This window comes from Xiphophorus hellerii, chromosome 18 (genome assembly GCF_003331165.1).
Source record: "Xiphophorus hellerii strain 12219 chromosome 18, Xiphophorus_hellerii-4.1, whole genome shotgun sequence".
Taxonomy (NCBI): domain Eukaryota; kingdom Metazoa; phylum Chordata; class Actinopteri; order Cyprinodontiformes; family Poeciliidae; genus Xiphophorus; species Xiphophorus hellerii.
Window position 1 is genome coordinate 9,963,454 of NC_045689.1, and position 22,297 is coordinate 9,985,750.

General features: G+C 38.4%; 1 protein-coding gene across 1 annotated transcript in view; it reads right to left on the reverse strand.

Annotated features, from left to right (window-relative positions):
• pik3cb (phosphatidylinositol-4,5-bisphosphate 3-kinase, catalytic subunit beta) overlaps nucleotides 1–22,297 on the reverse strand; it is a 56,050-nt gene that overhangs the window by 12,771 nt on the left and 20,982 nt on the right. Inside the window, exons 3-13 of the mRNA XM_032545146.1 lie at nucleotides 15,069–15,264; nucleotides 12,776–13,004; nucleotides 10,911–11,140; nucleotides 7,637–7,816; nucleotides 6,395–6,562; nucleotides 4,300–4,389; nucleotides 2,942–3,196; nucleotides 2,745–2,841; nucleotides 2,513–2,643; nucleotides 1,600–1,650; nucleotides 519–707 (exon numbers count right to left, since the gene is read on the reverse strand). Of these exons, the coding sequence (XP_032401037.1) occupies nucleotides 519–707; nucleotides 1,600–1,650; nucleotides 2,513–2,643; nucleotides 2,745–2,841; nucleotides 2,942–3,196; nucleotides 4,300–4,389; nucleotides 6,395–6,562; nucleotides 7,637–7,816; nucleotides 10,911–11,140; nucleotides 12,776–13,004; nucleotides 15,069–15,227 (1,779 nt within the window). The 5' untranslated portion in view covers nucleotides 15,228–15,264. The remainder of the gene's footprint in view (nucleotides 1–518; nucleotides 708–1,599; nucleotides 1,651–2,512; nucleotides 2,644–2,744; nucleotides 2,842–2,941; nucleotides 3,197–4,299; nucleotides 4,390–6,394; nucleotides 6,563–7,636; nucleotides 7,817–10,910; nucleotides 11,141–12,775; nucleotides 13,005–15,068; nucleotides 15,265–22,297) is intronic.

Below are 22,297 nucleotides of genomic sequence, written 5' to 3' on the forward strand. Positions count from 1 at the left end.
CACATTTTTATTGATTTTACCACAAATTTAACAAGCGGATATCTTTCATTTTCTGATTTCTTTTTATCTTTTCAAACCGTACGACATTGCGTCAACTATGCATAGTCTACAGTTCAACATTTCCTAGCTGCTACTGACAGCCTTGGCTGTGATTGTGATGTAGCTCAAATTACATCTTGCTGTCCAGCTTTTAATTGGTTTAATTGGTTTTAATTGGTCTCCATCTTTAGCACCTGAACAACTTTCACATATTGTTCATCTCCTCTATTTTACTCTGTTCCCATTTATTCTTCCTACTGGAGACCTAAAATGCTGCCAAATAAATGATTTAAGAGTAGTTTAAGCATCTTATACTACAACTTTATCGGGTGAAGTCATGCTGACCGCAAATGCTTTTTGCTTGCAAGATAAAAGAAACCTCAACAAAAAATATTGTGATTTTTAATACAGCGAGATCTGGTTACACGCCTCCTAACTGGACCCTTTTAAGGTTTTTAACAACAGACACTGTGGCTAACCTGGGCCATGTCCTCGTGTTTGCTCCACTTAACGGAGAGCAACAGCTTTGGTAGAGACTGGGGGAAATTCTCACGGCAGTCGTGGCGTAGTGTCCAAATTAAATCCTTCTCGTTTTCACACAGCTGAGAAAGCGGGTCCCGCTCCATAATCTCCTTCAGTTCTATGTGGAACTTCTTACCACCGCGACCCTGAGGGCACCATGAGAGAAGAAGTCAAGTTGAGAAGCTGGAGAAAGTTTAAAATTAGAAAGAATAAAGGTACGACAAGATGGTTTGTCATCAGTTATTTCCAACTATTGACAGCTAGGGTTAAAAATTGTGTTCCTATTGTTAAAATTGATGCTTGTCTGGTACATATGTGTGGATTTGTGCATTATTTTTCTTTTTATTAAAAAAGTACAACTAAGGAAAAGGCTGACTGACTTACTGGTTGACAATTAAAAGCGAGGTCTGGATATTAAAAGCAAATTAGAAAGAGTAATTGTAAAGAACCACAAGAGGGCAGCAGTGTAACAAAGCATGTGTGCCATTATGATTACAGGACTAATTATAATTTCTCAAAAGAAAACTAAACCTAATAGATTTACTTCAAGGAGATTTTATGTGAATGTGGCCGTTATATTGCATAAATAATGAGGAGATGCATTCAAATTGAAACAAATGAAAGTCCACAGTTTCACACACATAAAACTGAATGGCTTTGTGCAGACATGCCTCTGTGTGTAACACTGATTACGTAACCTGTGGTGACACACCCAGCAGTGGGTTTCTAGTTGAGGGGCATAAAAAACAGGAAGACCAACAAGTAATCTGATTAGTCTCCCTAGTTTTAATGGAGGGTGGATGGTTTGGGGGGGTGAAGATGTTTTACTAAACACCCTGCCAAGTGATAACAATGGGTTTCCAAGGAAACCGGGTATGCGTGCCTGTTTGAAAGGTTCAACTTGAGCTGTGTCTGTGTGAAGGAGAGAGAGTGTGAGAAATTTCTCAGCATGTAATTTCACTTTAATTCAAACTGGTATGTGTTCTGAATTAATGAATGTGAGCTCACACAATAATCTCTCATTAGGCAGTTACTCACTATGGACATGGAGTCACTGGCTCTGGCAATCTGTGCAGCTTTTTCCAGGATCTGAAAGAAAAGCGAGTTGCTGAATGAAAAAGCATCCTCTGATGCAGCACTTCCAGCAAGTGCGCATTAGGCAAGTGGAGCACGTCCCGATCTTCTCATGCTAATAGCCACCACTTCATCATAATCACTAGGTAGCGTTCTGAAAAGCACTCAGCCACCACAATGACTGCTGAAGTCACATCTTTGAAGAAGGCCACCCCAGACCTGCAGAGTTATTGATGTTCAATGTAACAGTCTGAGTGGAAAATCAATGGCAGCCATAAAAGCTTGAGTAATTTCACTGCAAAAACACAAAAATCTCATCAAGTATTTTTGTATAGGTTCTAGTGCAAATATTTCAGTACACTTTAAATAAGACAAAACTAACTCGCAAGTAACTTTTGACTTAAAACAAGATATTGGAGCTTGTTTTAAGTCAACCATTTCTTAATACTGATAAAAGAAAGTACTAGTTCCACTTATGATGCATTTTTCTCATGTTAAAAGTGAAAATCTGCCAGTGGAACTGGTACTTTTCCATCAACATTAAATGGTAAAACGGGAAATTGCTTGTACTTTTATAGTGCTTTATCAAATCCATAGGACCCAAAAGTGCTTTACAGTACATTCAGTCATTCACGTACACAATAACATGCTGAATATTAAGAAATCATTTACTTAAAACAAGCTCACATATCTTGTTGAAAAGTTACTTGTAAGTTAGTTTTGTCTTAAGTGCATCAAGATATTTGCTCTAAAAACTAGTGAAACAATACTTGGTAAGACTTTGGGTTTTGCAGTGTTGTTAAAATTCTTACATTTTGAGCTTATAGGGATGTATGTTCCAGAACGCACCATGATTGAACCAAATAACAGGACAAACCTTGTCGAAAGGGGGAAAGACGATAGGATATGGAGAGTACTCTGGAAAGTGGATGTGCAGCGCTGTGGCGTTCTCAGTGTATGGGTTGGTCTGAATGGTTCCTATTGGGTTCAGCATCTCTTCAAGTTCATCTGGGCCAAACAAATTCCTGGTTAGAATGCAGATGCTCCACTTGAAGCTCAATAAATCTCAACTTAATGATCAAAAACACAGTTGATGTAAATGAGTGTACCAGGAAAAGAAGACCAGCAGTGCAGGATAATGTCTCCAGTCTTCAGCTGCCCTTTGTAGTCAAACACCATTGTGTTGACCCAAGCTATGGGGTAGTGCTGGATCAAACAGTTATTCATTAATCGAAGAAACAATACAGAACTGGTAGAAACTAGAGAAGTAAGAAAGGGTTCTGGATCCTCTTTCAGATGCACTCACCACTTTCCCTGCCTTTCGGATGGTCTGGTATTTGTTTATGTGAGGATTCTTGGTGGACTTCTGCTTCTTGACCTTATCCATGACGGCGTAAATAGCAAAGCATAGCCGGGTCATGCGTGGTAAATCAGAGATGGAGATATCAAACTCCAGAGCGTTGTCCCTCCAGGTGTGCTCCGAGCGCCCACTGGTCTCACTGCTCACGGCCGGCTTGCACAGCAGTTCTGTGCCGTGAAAGAGGCCCGCCCTCACCTGGACCTGTGAATATGTGCAGAATGCCATCATTCGGTGCTGCTGATTATTCTGTTTTTACATAATTCCCCAGTGCTTTGCAAAGTTTTCAAGTTGTGCAGAAATGGAAAATGGAAAGAAAATGATGTTCACTTTACTTTGATACCCCAAAATAAAATCGAGCATAAATGCATCCCAAACTTGTTATAGTTTTATTTAAAATATTATGTCAACCATTTATCATTGTTGTTCTGCTTCTCACTACTTCTCTTGTACTTAAAGAGACTTCTATTCTCCAGAAAAAGAGACTCTGGTTATTTTCGGTCAAGGATGGTGCAGGATTTCATTCAGAAAGCTTTTAAAGTGCAGGTACATAGTGCGATTTTATAGCACAATCAAGAAGACCTGCGACTAGTGATCATATTAGCAGTCGATTATTCTGACGATTAGTCTGGGGGGGGAAAAAATTAACATAGATTTTTCACTTAAATACTTAAGTCTTTTTTTATACAATATTATAAATACTTTAACAAATGCAAATAAACAAATATTTTTCTTAGTAAGAAAACATTTTACTACCTAAAATGCAATATCATGGGATTCATTTACTGAATCTGAACCAAGTGAAGCTAAAACTATGCCACTTGAGAAGTTTTGAGTAAAACATATTAACAGATAGAGGTATAAGCAAATAGTCTTTTTTCTAGTCTTTGAGGCGGAAGCTTGGCTTGGAGACTACTGCTCCAAGGCAGAGCTTGTGGAAATAGGTGGCACTCAGTGAAAGCAAGCTTTTAGGCACTGCCAAATGGCTGCCACAGGAAATTAAAAGCTTTCTCAAACATTAATGAAAGAATCAAGATGACACACCAGGTATGTTTTGATGAAGGGAAAAACAATATAACATTATATAAAGCTCAAAATAATCAATTTTCTATAATACATCTTAAATAAAAACCCAATAAACTGCATAGAAATGTGTGGTAATGTGCCCAAATGTGGAAGTATTGAAGGGGTTTGAATAATTTTGGATGGCCGTATTAATAACTGTGAATGAGATAGTGCAGCTGTGTTTGCAGGTTCTTGATGGAAGTAACATCTGTGAAACACTAAGTGTTTCATGGAGAGTTTACCTTTGCGCTCTCTTCGGCATTCACCTTGCTGCCTTTCACCAGGACTATCCTGAACGAGCTCGTCACATCCCACACACACGTCTGGGCTTGCTGAGGAGGAAGAGTGAGAGCAGAAAGGGAGAGTTGCTGAGAGTGTGGAGCAGGATTATGATGATATAGTGTAAAAATATGTGGAGAACTCCTCTTCTTCATGCCCACCGCTTCCCAGCACAGGCGTACTGTAGCAATGAGGGGCGTCGGCAGGTCACCGTGATGTTACGCCAAGAGGATTTGCGAGGGTCAGCAGTCAACAGAGCAAACAGCATCACATGACAACTACAAACTTTGGACATGACTAACTAGCTCACTTCCTGCCATCTGTGTGGTTGAAATTATTATGTGAGGGTGAAAATGTATGTACTATATTTGTCTGAATGCTTCTTTTTCAAACACTGTAGATCCATTTACATCATTTAAATCCTGCATAATTTTCTGATTATCTGTCACATTTCCATCTACAAAGCAGAACATCAAAGATTTTTTACATGTTCAGAGATCTTACGTCGTATCATTTTTGTTATGAGGTTTGTTTTAGTGTAAAACAGCAGGACATTTATTAGACCCTCACTGTACACTACAGTAGGGAAAATAAGTATTTAACACACCACTGATTTTTCAAGGGGTCTGCTTTTCAGGAAATCTCAGCTGTGAGACAAGATGCAAAAATATCAAGAAAAATCACATTGTATGAGTTTTACATAACTAATTTGTAGTTGAATGCATGTACAGTATTTTGTCACCTCCCAAGCAGGAAAAGTTCAGGCTCTGGATTAGTCTTTAAAAAGCCTGCTCTCCTCCATTCATTACCTGAATTAATTCCACCTGTTTGAACTTTTTGCCTCTTTAACAAACACCTGTCCACACACAATGAAATCAGACTCCAACTTTTCCAACATGGACAAAGCCAAAGAGCTGCCTAAGGACACCATGGAGAAAATTACAGACCAGCACAATTATTAGAAAATGGTGGAACGTTAGTGATCAAGAGAATCTACACCTGGTCATTGATCTGCAGAGAAAAAAAGTTACCATCGTGCTTCGGGTGTATTTTCTGCAAAGGGGACGGGGTGACTACACCATTTTGAAGAGAGCATGGACCATGTATAACCCTTAGGAGAGAGTTGAAAGATTGGTATGGAGGAGTGGACCAGAATCTCTACTGCAACTCACTTAAACCTGCTCAGAAACTATAGAAAGCATCTGACCTCATGAATTGTAAGCAAAGGTTTCTGAACCAAGCATGCAGTTCTACTATTCTATATACTGTATGTATTCGGATACATACTGTATATCATGCAATAAAATGCTAATGATTTCTTTTTAGATTCATTCTTTTAGAGTTGAGGTGTACCTACGCTGAAAATTACAGCTCTCTCCATTCTTTGCAATGGGGAAACTTGGAAAAAAAAAAGTTACATAACGACGCACAAAGCGTAATATTTATCTTCTCTCCAAGCTGAACATCACAGGGAGATCTGCAGCCCAGCCGGCGTCAGAACCTCACCAGGAGTCTCTCTAATGAAGGCCAATTAAAAACAAGCGTGACATTTGAAATGCGGACGCTGGCGATGAGCTGCGATGTCACTGTGCACCTGGAAGCAGCAGCAGGAGCCGCTGATCCGCTCTGACGACGTGGCGAATGCTGGCAGGGTGCTGCAGGCATGCTCTGACATACTTTAAATGCTGTCTCATAAAAGGCAGATGGCAGCTGGCAATAGTGTTTATTTAGTAAACCTCCACACCTGCAACATTCTGCCCAGGTGAATCAATTACTCCATGGTGTTTTAGCTATTTCAGTGTGTAAACACTGCAGGATATTAAAACATTTATACTATCTAGAGTACATAGAATATGTTTTCATAGTGGCATCAGAATCCTGTCTTTATTCAAGTCAAAGCTGTGCACCAGCTATAAACATGAAAAAAAATTCAGGGAAGGAAATTAGTTATTTGAACTGACACAAATAAAAACGATTGGCGTGTATCTATTTCTGGTAATTTGGGAATTATAAAGGCTGAAAAGACAGGACGATTGTCCACAGCTGTACTGGACTAACCATGGGAATTCTTCGTTTGGGAGGTAGTGGTAACGGTGGATTGGAGGACTTGCGGCTGACTACGGCACTGATGGCAGACATTTCCTTGTCGAACAGCTCCTTAATGATGCTGGTGTGGACCAAGGTGAGGTGAGGAGGCTCCTTAGCTTGAAGGCATGTGCGAATGTACTGTGAAGAAGACAGGAAGAGGGCATGTTTAAACTCACTCTAAACAAAAACTACAAAAGATTCAATAAAATCTGACAAAAGAAAAAACAAACTTTCAAACTTCAATAACTTTCACAAGAAACCAAGCAGGTGCTTCAAGAGAAACTTTTAGAGAAAATAATCCCCTGTAAGAATACAAAGTCCAAACTGGAAACACATTAGAATTTGTCATATCCTGGAGTGACGCATGAAATCTCATCTGAATATTTGTCTCTGTCAAGAAAAACAGAAACTGCAAAAACATGGCCTTTGTTGGATATTTTGTTTAGCCTAACTGCTCAAAGACAACTCCTTTCCTGTGACCTCATCTGCAGCTAAAACCTACTTAAAAACACAATATATGGCTAATATATTGTCATTGAAATGTCAGTGAGTGCAACACACATATCAGAGTGGACTGACTGGAACCCCAAAATAATTAGCTAATAGGGTCGCAGAATTATAGAAGCACATGAGAAATAGAAAAAAGAAGGAAATGGATAGATATTAAACTGGATTTTCTACTGTTTTGCAATCCTACCAATAAGAATAACTCCCAAATAAATGAAAAACCATACTTGTAACATTTACAAAACAATTAATAATTAGTACAAGATGCCAGGAGTGCTGCATAATTTAAGATGCTATTCAAGTCATCTGTTAAAAATGGCTGTAAATTTTTTCATATCACAAATTCAGAAAAAGAACAATTGCAGTCACTTTTTTCTTATTATCATGCAGCCCTATAGCTGAATAACTACAGAATATGTGAACACAGATATAAGCTTGTTTTTACTAGCTAGAACATAATACACAGACATGAAAAAGTCTCTGCATATATGCTGACCATATTATTGATGAGTCATAATTAATGTTGCCTTAATGTTGTATGTATTCCATTAAGTCATGATCCACACTCATAAACTGGATCTAAACCGTCACCATTCTGCAATTCTGTCAGCCCTTATATGCTGGTCTGACTGCTGAATTTGTTACATAAATAAAGTAATTAAATGTTTCTTGACCCCTGATGAGGTCCAGTGTGTCTCCACTGACCTTGTATTGAATCAGAGGATGGTCTCCACAGAGGAACTCCAGGCAATGGCTGACTCGGAGCACGTACTGACCACTCCACTCCTCCTCCTCAGGCGCGTGAGTGATAAGCCACTTTTTCACAGCCATCTCCATCAGCTCAGAGGGGGTACTAGACGACAACACCTTTAGACTTGTTGAGTCCTAAAGAGGAAAAGGCCAGCAAGAGAGGAATTAAAGGAGCAATTAGAGCTAAACGACATCAGGTAGAAGATAAATAAATTATATATGGACAACATTTAAAAAAAAAAATCTAAATAACCTCTCCAAATAATAAATAAACAGAATATAATAAAATAACTTAATCAGCATATTATAGTTTCACTTTAGATCTCAGTAATGCAAGAGAAGAGATGCTGGTGATGGAAGATCTTGATTAATTGCTCATTGCCATTAGACAATCCAGGATCCCTGAAAACAAAGGAAATTATCGTTTAGAGGTCGGCTCGCTAGTTTAATTCTGAGCTGCATACTTTAAGTCCAACACTAGGAAGTTGAAGAGAAAAATGGTACTAAACAACATCCAGAAGAAACCCATTTAATCTAAAAAAAAGTCTACTGTTGTATAAAAAGATCCTTTGCTTAAATAAATACTTTAACTCTGTTCCTTGAGAATTACAGAGGAAATGTCTGTCACACAAAATTAGTGCTCATGCCTGTCATGATGACAAATTTTGCGATAAACAGTAACATTGTTGTTTTGAGGCCATTTTCAAGTATTATAATGACAATGACATAATAGTGCAAGTTCACCCTGTCAAAGAGCAACAAACTTATTTTGTAAAGAACACAACACTGGAACACAACATTTGGTTTTTGTTTAAGTATCCAAAAACAAAAACCAAAAAAAAAAACAGAACAACCAAAAACAATAAGAGGAAGAAATTATGTTGATGTGAACAAAATTGGCCTTTAAATCATCAATATTAATCAGAATAAAAATTGAGATAATTTTAATTTATCAAGTGACTAATCTATTGCTTATTGCGACAAGCTTACTCATGTATAGAGATTTTATTTCTGCTTTAGAACAAGGGACTTATAAGTGTTGAATGGACCTGAGTAAAACGGACTCTCTCTCTCCTAAAATGTGCTTAAACACATCACCCACACTTTGCCTATTACAGTGTCCGCTGAAGCTTGTCACTTTGTTATTTATAGCCCGCTGACCTGATGCCAAAAATAGAATTATAATTTCCTGGAGATTTAATAAAAATGTCATCCATTAATAATTAACAGAACATGGCCAGAGCCACTATGGATAGTAGCTCTCTCCAAACAATACCCGACAATAAAAACCTTCCGAAAACATGTGAAGGAACTCTAAAGCAACCCTGATGATTTCATCGAAACAAAGTTCAGGGTAAATCTAGGTCACACACAATAAATCACACTGCCACACTTCCTGTCTGTAATGCAGCTTATTGTGTCTGACCTCCAAAATAAGACTTCCTGCCTACATCCACCTGAGCGCACAGGAACAGCTGGTCAGTCTTTTTTGTGCGATGCTAATCAAAGCCGCTGCATGGAGTCTAGAGGAACACAACCCTGTGTTTATAATTCAAGATGATATCGCTTCTGTATGCGTGGTGAGACGACACCGGTAAGGACACAGAGATGAGAGTTACGAGGAGGAGACAGTTCATTTTAATCAGCGATCTGCTCCCTTGAGCTGAAATGCTAATGTAAGTGAGAGTGCCAGAGAATGGCATAATTTCACTGATGGTTTTGACCCACTTAGTGCCGTCACATGTCTTGATAGTTGGGATCAGTCGTGTGTGTGTGTGAAGCTGCCAACTGTGGGCAGAAAACAGGCTGGAGCTTCAGTAACATGAGCATGAGCTGCTGGGGTCACATGGTTTCTCCTTTGTACTCACACAAGGTGGGTTTGTGTTGTGTAGCAGGGCAGAAAGTCACACTGTTATCCAAGAGATGGAATAAATCAATACCAGGCATCCTGTGGGTTTGGCTGAAGGGTCTATTAATACACCAATTTATTTGATCTTGCTGTTTTATGCCATATTAGTGAAATTCTCAATGTAGCATAAAAATAACTCAGCATTATCTTATCAAAGTAAAATTAGCTTATCAGTAAAATAATATTAAAAAATAGTTAAATATCTAGTATTTTCTTTATAATTTTTTGTGTTTAATGTGTTTACAGATTTCTTAAAGCAGAGAATGTATAGTTCAGGGTAGGAATGAAAGTTATTGTTTAATGAGTTAATCTAAAGTCGATTGATCTTATCGATTGACTAATGATAAGCAGCCATTTTCTTAAAAACCTGAGTACCGACTGAATAAACATAAAATGGTAGTTTTCTCACATTATTAAACTTTGAATACTGTATGTATAAACTACAACAAACAGGCACCTCAGATTAATGAACAATAAAAAAAAGAAACATTTATACATCTGTTTCTCTTGAAGGAATGTTAAAACTTCGCTTCATGAAGTTTATTCCCAACAGCTTCAAAGTCAACCTACCTTATTGGCACAAATTCTGTTTTTCCATCATGTTACAATTTGTCTGTCTTATCCCATCTGCTTTTCTATCATCACACCTTTGCCTTTGTAGCACATCAGTAATTTTTTAAATGAGAAGTTGCTGCTGTCTGCCATGCATCGGCTGAATGATCGCTATTTAGGTGAAACTTCACAAGGTTGTTGAGTGTTTACATTTCTAAGCAGAACCACATAAAGTGGATTTTTTGGAGTTGCTTTTGAGCCAATCAATGAAACATTAATCAACAATCTGATGTGCAAAGATGGCACTTGACAAAATGTCACGTTTCAATTGTTGACTGTGTGTTCTACGACTTTATATTGTGTTTTTATGATGTGAAGCACTTTGAAATGCCTTGTTGCTGAAATGTGCTATGCATAAAAAAAAAAAAAAAAGATTGATGATTTTGCATTCCACACCGGACTGTTTGGACCGTTTTTCTTTCCCGTTCTGGTATTGCCCCACCATCTTTGTTTCTGTATCAGCTGGCTCAGCTTAGGGATGACAAGCAGCTCCCTGTGCTCAAGGGCAGCAAAACTATAAAATTAAAAGAAGCTCTAAGTGAACATTATTAATCTATTGGAACAAATTTTAATGTAATAAGCCATTAATCGACAATTAATCATTAATTCCCATCCCTAATTCAGGGGATTGCCTGTTTAGACCATCACTTGAGTTGGGACTGACTTGATGATATCAATATGGGAAAAAAAAAGATGTCCGACTCTCACCTGAGACTGGTCAAAGTGGATGATGACTTTAAGATCGGCTGGCCGGTCATTGAGCCCATCTGTGATAGTTGTCAATGCTGCAGGCTCCAGCTGCGGCGAGAAACAGGCCTGCAGCCACTCGTCGCAGGTCATCATTTGCACTCGTTGCATCTTCTCTTCACTGAGACGAAACATCTTACTGCGGAAGTCCTTCACCTCCTGGTCATTAATGCCATCCAGTTCATGGAGACCTAAAGGAGAGGACAAAGATGATATTTCATTTTGTTACCCAGTTTTTTTCTTATTTGTATTCAAAATCGTTGCAGAACATTGCTCTCTTGATAACAACATGCTGCCTTTTACAGCTTTTCAGTATTTTATGACCATCAGCATTCAGGCAAGATCTATGGTCAATATTAGCTGTTAAAATATAGGGGAGCTGTGCGACTGTACTGATGATGTTGAAAACACGCTGGGTCATGTGAGTGTGGGCTGGTGTGCTCAGCAGGATGAATGGCCATCCACTCATGCCTGCAGCGTTCCACTTTACTTCGACAAAAGGCTTTAAAAGATTGTGTCAGACCACAGAGGAGCCAGGGAAGAAAAACCATCAATAGTTAGTTCTTCCTAACTAACTATTGGAAGATAGTATGATGGAGACTATACGACTCCATTGTATGGATGGAGTCGAATAGTCTCCAGCTATACGACTCAGAGCTCTTTCTCTTCCTCGCTGTGTATTTCTGTGAAAATGTTTGTTTTGATCATAGGCGTTCCAATGTCTGATGTTTTGGAGTCTATCGAAACAAGGCATCACTTGACCATTTGGACATTGAACAGTTTGAAGAGTTTGCTGAGTTTCTTAAAAAGCAACTGCACTCACTTTACTTTTAATTTCCGATGTTAGGAATGCACGATATATTGGCACCAACATTGGTATGGGACGATATTGGTAATTGATTTTAGCATAATGGTAAAATAAATAAAACTGGGGCATTAGCAGCTGATATTTATTCATTTCCATCTTGATTGGGGGGTGGAGGAGTTTGGTCATTTATTTGCTTGGTCATATGACAATAGCTGACCTTAAAAGCTGGGCAAATTGCAATTCCAAAAATAAATTTGCTTAATGGAAACAAACCATTTAAAAAAAAAAAAGCTAAAAAGTTTGGGATGAGGTGATTTTTATTTCAGAAAACACTTGCAATAGAAATTTGGTGAAGTCAGCATTGTGGTAATTTTTTTCAAGAAGTCAAAAGTTCTTCAAATGTATATATCGGCAAATATTGGTTATAGGTTATAACAACAATATTAATATCATATATCGGATATCAATATTGATCCAAATTGTCAAATTTGTACACCCCTCAAATTTTTTAATGTACTGATGTTTGATGTTTACAGTTTTCTTCTGTACAGGAAGTCTTGAAAGGTGTTGCATAGATAAAGTGTTACTTAATTTCCTAAGTATGAGAATGTATTCTAATGATCGGAAAGCTTACATAAACCATATGTACATGGAACTTAAATAGGTCCAAATGAATAAATCTAAATTTTAAGTGCCCAAGGAGAGTTCTTTTGTCTCCCATTTACTGAAAAACAGCCTGCAGAATCTGAACTAACTCCTTCCGCTCCTCTAAGGAGAAATCACTCAACGTGATGCAAGACTTATCTCGTCAACCAACATGTCTTCCCATTATCCACCTTTAGAACAGATTTGCTGGGTCAGACGTACTGTGTGCAGGAAATCACTCGCTGCTCTACATACCAAACAAAGAGGTTTTCTTTCATTGAAGATGTCTAACTTCAGTGAATCACTCAGCAGCTGTGCCAGGTTCCCTTATCTGCCACATTAAATGAAACTCTTCCATGCAGCGTTTCCATACCTTTTCCAATGAGTACTCCTATTTTGGAGTCCAGCAGGCGCTCAGCTCGTCCACAGTTGCGCGTCACCAGCTTCAGGACTGGCAGAAAGGGCCGAACGTCGCACAGTCGGCGGGTTTCATCCTCCAGTTCTTCGTGCACAGCTGCCTGGTTGACACATTCGAACATGTGGCTCTCCATTTCGCCAAGGGAGGGAAACAGTGGGAAGTTCTGAGCCTGCTTCCATAAGAGCTGAAAAGGAGGAGAAATACATTTAGCGAGGTACACCAGGAGCTTTGAGACACAATAAAACACTTTAATGAACCCAACAGAACTAATTAAAGAGATCTAAGTTAAAAAAGAAAAAGTGGAATAAACATGTTTGTTGGGGTGTTTGTGTCTACATACATAAAATATTGTGTTTTTCCAAATAGGGGTTAGATTTAAATATGGTCATGAGCTTGAAAGTAATTAAGTTTAGGCTTTTAAAGATTTATATGAACCATTTTTTTAAGTGGGATGAATGAACAAACAACTTACGCTATTTAAAAACTAGAACTATATGCACAGTTTTAAATTTATAGGGAATTTTCTCAGACCAAAAATCACAGAGCATTTTCAAAAGGGTTGGCCTTTCTAACAAATTAACGTTAACCTGGTAACCAGTTTAGACGTGGGTTTGGGACCATTTCCAGTTTGGACCATGCAACACAGTCTGGGTTTCAACTCTCTGAATTGAACCGCCTCCTTCAGAAGAACAATCCATGACCTGCCAAAACTCAAGTCTGTCAAACATTTGACTGGAATATGCACCTGTTGTGATAAAACAAAATCCAAAAAACTTGTAGAAACTGTTTATGGTCAGACAAATACTAAGTTATCTGTCCAGAATGGTACAGTGATGGTATTATAACAAATTGCTACTTTCAAAGCAACAGCTGGATGGTTAAAACCTGGGAAATATTTAGGTGTAATTACAGGACAATGATCCACAAAATACATTAATTTTGGGTTTGAGTGAATAAAGCAATGTAACATTAAACTTCTGGATTGGCCTCTATACTGATAGAAATCGAAATACCATGGTAAAAAGTCAGACCCATGCCTGGAAACCAAGCAATTCAAATGAAATATTGAGAACCATTTATTCCCATTTTAAAGCCCAACAACAACAAAAAAAGTCTCTGGTTACATCTGCACATTTGCCCAACTATTAATTCCAATGTTTGGATATATACAAACCTGTATGTTGAGACATTAGCCACTGTAGCACTCCATAAAGATTAGAGAAAAATCACAATAAAGTCTCACCCAATAGTAGTTTCACCATGGTGATGTCATCATTCAAATTATATATTGTATCCAACAATAAAAGCCTAAAATTAATTATATTAATGCCTTGTGAATGGTGCATGAAAGCATCCTGAGCTTTTTATTTTAAAATTAAAGATAAAGAGAAGCACATGAAGTTTTTCAGTAACTCATGTGTTTCCCAATCAGGAACACGTGTGACTAAAGAATCAGCTCATTGGGTGATTCAATCAGAACAGTATTGACATGATTAAAGAGCCAGTCCTCTGAATGTATGTTCCCAGGGTGGGCTGTCAGAACAGCACACATCAACCTTCCAACGATATATAATACTTTTCAGATTTTACATAACGGTGTGCCTTCCAGGAAACAGTATCTACTTTTATCATAAATGAATGAGCATGCATTCACCATAAGAATGCATGCTCAGTCAAGCCTAATCTTGTTTTTTTAGCTGTTTGACCTCTGCAGGCAGAAATACTTTAGCATTTTATCAATGATCAAGGAAGTATTTCAGCCTCTAGCAAAGTCAGAGTACCCTCCGCTTTTCTTCTGGATGCCCTTTATAAATGTAGAAGAAAAGCTTTTTTGATGCTTTGGCACAGACTCATGATGCTACGTTGTCAGACATTTTGTGAAAGTTGCTTTGTGTTGATCAAAGTAGTAAGGGGAAAAATATCAGGCCAAAGTGACAAATGTTTAATAAAACCAGAAATGTTCCAAGGAAGTTGAGGCATTAGTCACTGTGGCACTATTTAAAGTAAAATGCTGACAGAAGAAACAAAAAACACTGAGCAGACCACAGCAATCATCACAGTGAAAACAAGTATTGGATCAAGCCTGACTGACAATGTGTCTGATTTTAACTTTCTGTGGGCTGCACCACCACCTGTTTCACCGTATGACCTAGATGGGGTCTGAATGTATAAAAAAAAATAAAAAATCTTTAGCTGAGCCTCTAGTTTCAGCTTTATGAGTTTTTACATTCTCAGAAATCCCCCTCACCAGTTTGATGTGTTGAATTGTGGCCTCGCGGGGAACATCCATCTGGATGTAGATGCCGGTGGGCAGCAGGAAGTCCACGGTGATCTGATCCGGAGCGTGTCCGGCCAGGGGCGAGTGGGCCGCCCATATGTCCAGGAGGTCTGTCATGGCAGGAGGCATGGCAAGGGGCACCTAAGACCACCTCAACCATAAGGACCTAAACAAACAGAAGAAGAGAAACAAACATCTGGGATACAGCATTTTCTTTTTTGAAATGACTGAAATAAAAAATATAGACAGCTGCATACGTTTTCCCTGTTTTTTTATTTAATCAATCATCTTGATCATGAAAAATCAGAGAAACTAGTTTAGGTTATTGTGTGTTTTGGGGAAAGATGCACAGCTTAAAAGAATAAAGAAAATCCTGTAAGTGAAAGACCTGAGACCAAGTGTGTTGTCACACCTGATACTCCAGTAAACTCTGTTCAATTGGGGACCAAAGTTGCAACACTTATTAAATTTTCAGCTGGTGCAGTTTGCTTCCACACTACACTGTCAAATGACCCAAACCCTTTGAAAGAGCCATCTACCCTCTTGCCTGTAGTGGTGCTGCACCAAGAACCACTGAAGGAAGCAACATGAAAACCTCTGAAGAAGACACTGAGCACCTTCTTCATGTAAACAAAAATGGAGAGGTGCCAGATTTTTCTTTTGTTGTTGGTATAAGACCACAAGCCGAGTCTCCCACTAGTGCTAGACCCCTGAGTTTGTTTTGGTTGAATTTACCCAGAATGCCCAATGCCCAAAGGTTTGTCTTCCAGGAGGACAGTAACCTTAAATGTACACCCAGAATTACAACACAGTGATTTAGCTCAAAAGAGGCCTAGTCACATCTTTGGCAGGACTCAAAAATTGCAGTTCACAGCTGGCCTCCTGTCAATTTTACCGAACATGCAAAAAATAACAGGGCACAGTGCTGCACCGTGTAAAAAATCCGGACAAAATGATGGGTTTCAATTGGACAGAAAAACAACAAGCCACCAGTCAGATGTTTTGGACCGCACTCATTTTTAAGAAAAAGCTGTACAAGAACAATCTGTGTCGCTGTGTTCCTGTGAGGGCAGCACTGTGCAGAGTCCAGAGGGAAGCGGTTGGGTTTCATCTGGATCGGGTCCAGTGATCAGAGGAATGCCTGCTAAGCAAACAGAACAAAACGTTCAGCCTGCCTTTGCCCTCATCTGTAAACCAGCTCTCTTGAACAGAAAACACTCAAAGCTGCACACATACAGTAAGGTAGACCATTTCTTAAAACACATTCCAACATACGGGCTGCTGCCAAGGTAATTATCAAGAGCATGACAGGGTGAGGACACAGAAAACACAGCTTCTTTATGTCTAGAAAGAGTCACAGAGACAGTCCAATCTGTGCAGTAACAGAATGTCAAAGTCTTCTGTATAGAACAATAGTTCTCTCTTTATTTCTCAGTTGTGAGATAAGTGAAAATGGGAAATCAAACACCTTAGTGCTCACCTGTGGACAAGCAAACATGCACACAGCAGGTCCACTGTGTAGAATGGGGATAGCATGCAGGAAGCTGCTTCCCAACATCTGGTTTAAAAACAGCCTGGTTTCAATCTCCTCAGGTGTACGATCACACCACTTCCACCTGCAGTCATGGCCTCATTCTCAAGCTGCCTTCCATATCAACTCCTCCTCTAGTCCTCATGTCCATCTCCATTTTGGCTCCATTAGGAAACTGATTGCTTCTAATGGGCTGCTCTCCATCTGAGTTAAGTGCTCAAGCAAGCAGCAGAGAAGCTGCAGAATGCTGTGATGTCTGTGGTGCATATGAAGCTACAATCTGGAGCACTTAAAATCATCAACCATGCAAATGGAAACAATGCCGCAAGTGAGTCTGTGTGCTGTTCAAACAGCATTGTTGTCAGAACATCGCACTTAAAAAGGGCTTTCCACTTTAAGCATATCATAAAAGAGGACAAAGATGCAAAGAAAAAAAACAGGAATCCTTCTGCGACTACAAAGCTCATATAGACAGACTCAACTGGACATAAACACAGTCAGTCATTCAAACCCACAACCAGACAACAACAAAGTTATACCAAAGGTGCCCAGTTACAAACTTGAAAGGTAACTTGACGCCATGTCTGTGTGAAACTTCAACAGCTGTGATGAGACAAAACATGTGCTGACGCATCTCCACTTTTGAGTTGCTCTTAGCAATTGCAATGATGATTTAAACATAGATCAACTGTCTTGCAAAAGCATTAATACACCTTAAATTGTATCACATTTAAATACAATGCAAAATCATGAACTATTGTAAAGTGGGAGGAAAGTAAAACATGATTTTTAAGACATTAACAATAAAAATAAAATGATTTATCAGCTGAAAGGTCTGCTGTGAATTTATATCCAGCCCTTTCTCTGAAGTTACAGCTGTCAGTCAGATTGGGCATTTTAAAGGTGATGTCCAGTGTTGGTATCCATCATATGGAGCAGTTTGGAATATAAACCGAACATTATTGGTCTCATCTGACAAGACTGCCTTCGTCCACATGTCCATTACTCCATTTTGTCGATGGCTTCTTCTATCAAGGCCAGAGAGATGGTTTGGAAAACTAAAATTTGTCCTGGTCTTAGATCACCTCACCTGACCTGTTAGAAGTTTATTTTTCATATTGGTTCTGGTCTGAAAGGTAAAACAGAGCTGATATTGATTACAAATATTTATTTCTATCTTGTTGCTGTATGTGTTTCAGGAGGAGAGGGGTATGTAGTTGTCCACATAGCATTTGTTTGGCAACGTCACAGTTATAGTGATGCAGCACAGGATTGTGGGGTGTTTAGCTATAAGAGTGAACTTATTTCAGTGGTGTGGTCATTTTTCCTCACAGTGTAGAAAGAATACAAATATCGGAAAAAAAATATTGGCACAAATTTTTCATATCTGTCCTTCCCTACAACAAACCTGTGAGGCCTAAGTAGAAGATTTTGATTCAGACTGAGATTAAATTACACAGAGATGGACTCCATTTACAGATTATCTGACTTTTGAAGATAATTGGATACCCTGAATTAAATTTTGATGAGTAAGAAGTGATGTGTCGGCATTCAAATGCATGACATATACTGCTCAAAAAAATAAAGGGAACACTTTAAGTGTTAAACACCTGTTTAAGTGTTCCCTTTATTTTTTTGAGCAGTGTAGTTTAAAGATTTGTCAAAAATGTGAAAAACAATCATTTTGTCCTTAGGCACGATTATGCACTATGTACTTTGTGGTGTTCTACCACAGAAAAATCCCCAATAAAATACATAGGTATTGTCACAAATGGGTATGTCTACCTCTGCAAGAAGTCAACTCAAACAGCTTCTCTCTCACTGTCTGTACATGCACAGGTGAGCAGGGTTACTGAGGATGTGGTGGCAGACAGCCAGAGGTCTGCTGTTGGGTTCAGGTTTCACATGGAGGAGGGCAGAACAAGTGCTTCTGCAAGATCCCGAAGAAGAGGGTGTTTCATGTGACAACAGAGGAGAGAGAAGGGATACAGTAAGCAGACAGTGGGTAATATAGACAGAAAATACAGGCTCCTGCAGGCGTACTACAAAGCACATCCGTCGTTTGAGGATGCAGAAATATGACTCCATTTATGTGCTTCTTCTGTTTTCTTTGCAAACTTCCAAGGAATAGGTAACAACTTCAAGTTATCTCTAATTCAAAGGACAGTTGCCATTTCTGTTCAAAGATGTTTTTAAGTAGACAGGAGACAGAGGTTCTTTGAAGAAAAACCGCTTCATCTTTGACTTGTCATCTCTAGTAAATGCAACAACAAGTAAACAAGAACTGCTTTAAATGGCCTTTCATTGACAAAGGTAATCTACAACCCAGTCATAACCTCTGACACAGGCCACACTTCACTAATAACGCAGCTCATAAAGACAAAGTGAGTCTATGCTTCCTCTGAACTCAGAGGCATGTTTTGAAGGCTTTCATGCACAGATGCATTTAAACAGTAAACAGTGGTGTTACACAGCACTCTCTCCCTACAGAGTGTGTGACAGTAAAAGTCCTGTGAGATTCACTACAATGGAGTGAGTGTGTCCACGCATCTTCCTGTGTAAGTGATTGAAAAAAAAAGAGACAAGAAGGAGGGGGTGGCGGGTAAACAAATGGTGGGTGTGTGTAATGGGTTGTGGTTGCTGATTAAGGATCCTATGACACTTTCAGCTAAAAATAAGATTGACAAAAACAAAAGGGGAAAAAAAAGAGGATCTGAGACCTCTTCACCTCTTCTCAACTGCCACTGTACGACCGTAAATGACAGTTCAGATATACAATGAGGCTGGCAGAGTCAGCGTTTCCACTTCTGGGAAAGATGGTGTTTGTGTGTGCGCGAGGGTGGGTGTGCGTGTGTGTGTGTGCGTGTGTGTGTGTGTGTGTGCGCGCGTGCACACAAGTACACCCCGTCCAGAGTGTGTGTTTCCAAAGACAAAACCCATGTAGTCATAAGAGGACGCTGATCAGACAATGATGGATAAAGATGCCTGAACATAAATCTAATTTAGTCTTTTATTGCAGCAGAATAATGTTTCACACTATAGATCCATTTGGAAAAACCCTGCTATAAATACAGCGCATGTATTTAGCAGGGGAAAAAGTTAAGAATGGCAGATTTTTAGCAAAATCAGACATACAATTATTGACCTCAGAATGCTATTATTTGAAACAATCTTCTGGTATTATTACAAACAGTCTGCCCTGACCAAAGCAAACTGTTCTAGTTAATGTCTCACTAGTCTAGCACACTCCCCATTTTTACATTTGTGATGGTAGGCCAGTGAAGGTTATTTGTGGCATTTCCTGCTCAGAAAACAGCCGGGAAACACAACTCCAAATTATTCACAAAAATGTCCATTCACAAGTTCTTCTGGAGAGGGCATCTAAAATATTCAAAGAAAATGGGAAGCTAAACACCACAATGCTACCCAACTGGCATTGGCTGGCATTTGCAAAGCTGTCAATCCAGAAGAAGCATTTATTTTCCTTGGCACCAATTGGTTGAACCCCCAATAGTGGAAATAAGAAAGACTGTAGGTATTTGGTTTTGCAGTTCTGCTAAGGTCATATTAAGGTATTTCTGCTGTCTGACCTATTAAAAACAAACATTTCTAAGTGTTTATGTGGGGGTCTTACCTCTGGGAATACCTGGGATCCACTGTTCCAATAATCCAATAATAAGTGTTACAATAATAAATATACTCAACTTAAAAATTGGATTTAATGGAGATTATGCTACAACAAGAGTATTATTTTTTTCCACATATCTTTTATAAGGGCTTCAACAAATCCTAAATATGCGAGCCGAGTAGATCAACATAGAAAAATATCTGTTGATTTTAATGGTACACTGAGAATCTTTCAAGTAAAAAACATAAAAAAGAATAAACTGAATCAGAACCATATTTTCACACCTTTGGCAGGTTATGCCACTCCCACCACTAGTCTTGTTTCGCTTCCAGCCACTAACCGCAGTAGTATGAAACGAAACCTTCCTCACGCCACAATTAAACAGTTTATTCTCAACTTCACACATCCATTTCATACATAAACAGCTTAATCTAAAACATCACACAAGAGGAAAAGACAGTCATACAGGCAGCAGGTGCTCATTCCACACAAAGACATTACTTTTATGCTGATAACCCCCTAACTCCATACATGCCCACATCAAGTAAGTGAGAACACAGGTGTAAGTAAGAACACAGGTGTATCTGAAAGCATAATAATCAGTTGAATCCTGTGTCTGTTGTGCTGGTGGATGAATAAGTGGTCAGCTGAGGTTTGTGCGTTCAGCGGTGGGAGTGTGTGTAGATGTGAGTCATCTGTCTTGGAAAACTATTGCTCACTGTATTTAGGAGTGTATGTAGGTGGTGGCTGAAAAGAGTAAACATGCCGTCATAATGGTCAGTTTAACACCAGCAACTAGTCGCAGTCACTGACATGTTTCTCAAGTTCAAATATGAATACATGTGTTTGCACAATTTTAACAAAAAACCTACTTACCATATTACATTATCTTTCATTCCTTAGGTTTTCCATGCAAAAAAAAAAAAAAAAAATTTTAAGGTCAGCCTGTTCCTTAAAAAAACAAAAAAGACAAGATGAAATTTCCATGATCATTGCTAAGAAATATTCTGTCACAGTTGGTAATAAAAAAGAAGAACTGCTTGGAAACTAAGTGTAGCACGTCACACATTATGAATGAGTGAAAGAAGGGTCTAAGAATTTGTGTATGTTTGTGTTTGTAAAAAACAACACCAACAGAACAAACAAAAAAAGAAAAACAACGTCCAGGCAGAGGCTGTATGACAAACCCCCTGCCCCCAAATCTCAGACAGGAAACAATGACACCAATCAGGAAGTTGGTGACAAACAGTCACCAGGGAAAATTTCCCCAACTAGTCATTCATAAATAAAAAAAGCTTGATCCAAATAAATGCCACAACTCTTTAGTTTTAGTTTTTTCTCAGTATGATTTACTCCATACTCAAAGTCATGTGGATGTCTGACAGATAAACATACCTTTACAAATCTAATACACATGAAAGCGATGAAATCTAAAAGGTAAAGGTAAAAATAAAAGGTCATGGATAAAAGGAAGGTCTTTTGGCTTTTTGGACTGCAATATTTCTTAGGAATACTTTCAAAAACAGGACTTAAAAACTATGACTACCATTATTTCTGCATTAAATTAAATGAGAAATAAAATCATCTAGGTAAAATTAAATAAGAATTTAACATTAACAAAAAATATACGTTAAATACTTTCAATATTCTCTAGAAATAATGTAGTCTGGATTGTAACTTTACAGGTATCTGGTGTAGAGAAGTAGCCATTTTGATACAACTTTTGATACACAGATTTATTTATTTATTTATTCTTAACATCTCACTTTTTCAATGTTTGAGAGTTGGCTTTTTTTATTTAATTGTATTTTATTTGTGCACAATGACAAAAGAAATTCTGATTCTGAAAATGGATGTTTGAATACTTATTTTTAATATTTATTCCTGTTGCAATATAAGTTCTAGAAAACATTGGGATAACATTTAAGCTTATATTGCTGTTACTTGTTAGAGATAGTCAATTGGTTGTAAGAGACTACTGTTGCATAGTGACAAATATAAAGTGAGTAGTCACAAGCATAGATAAGTAAAAAGATGGAA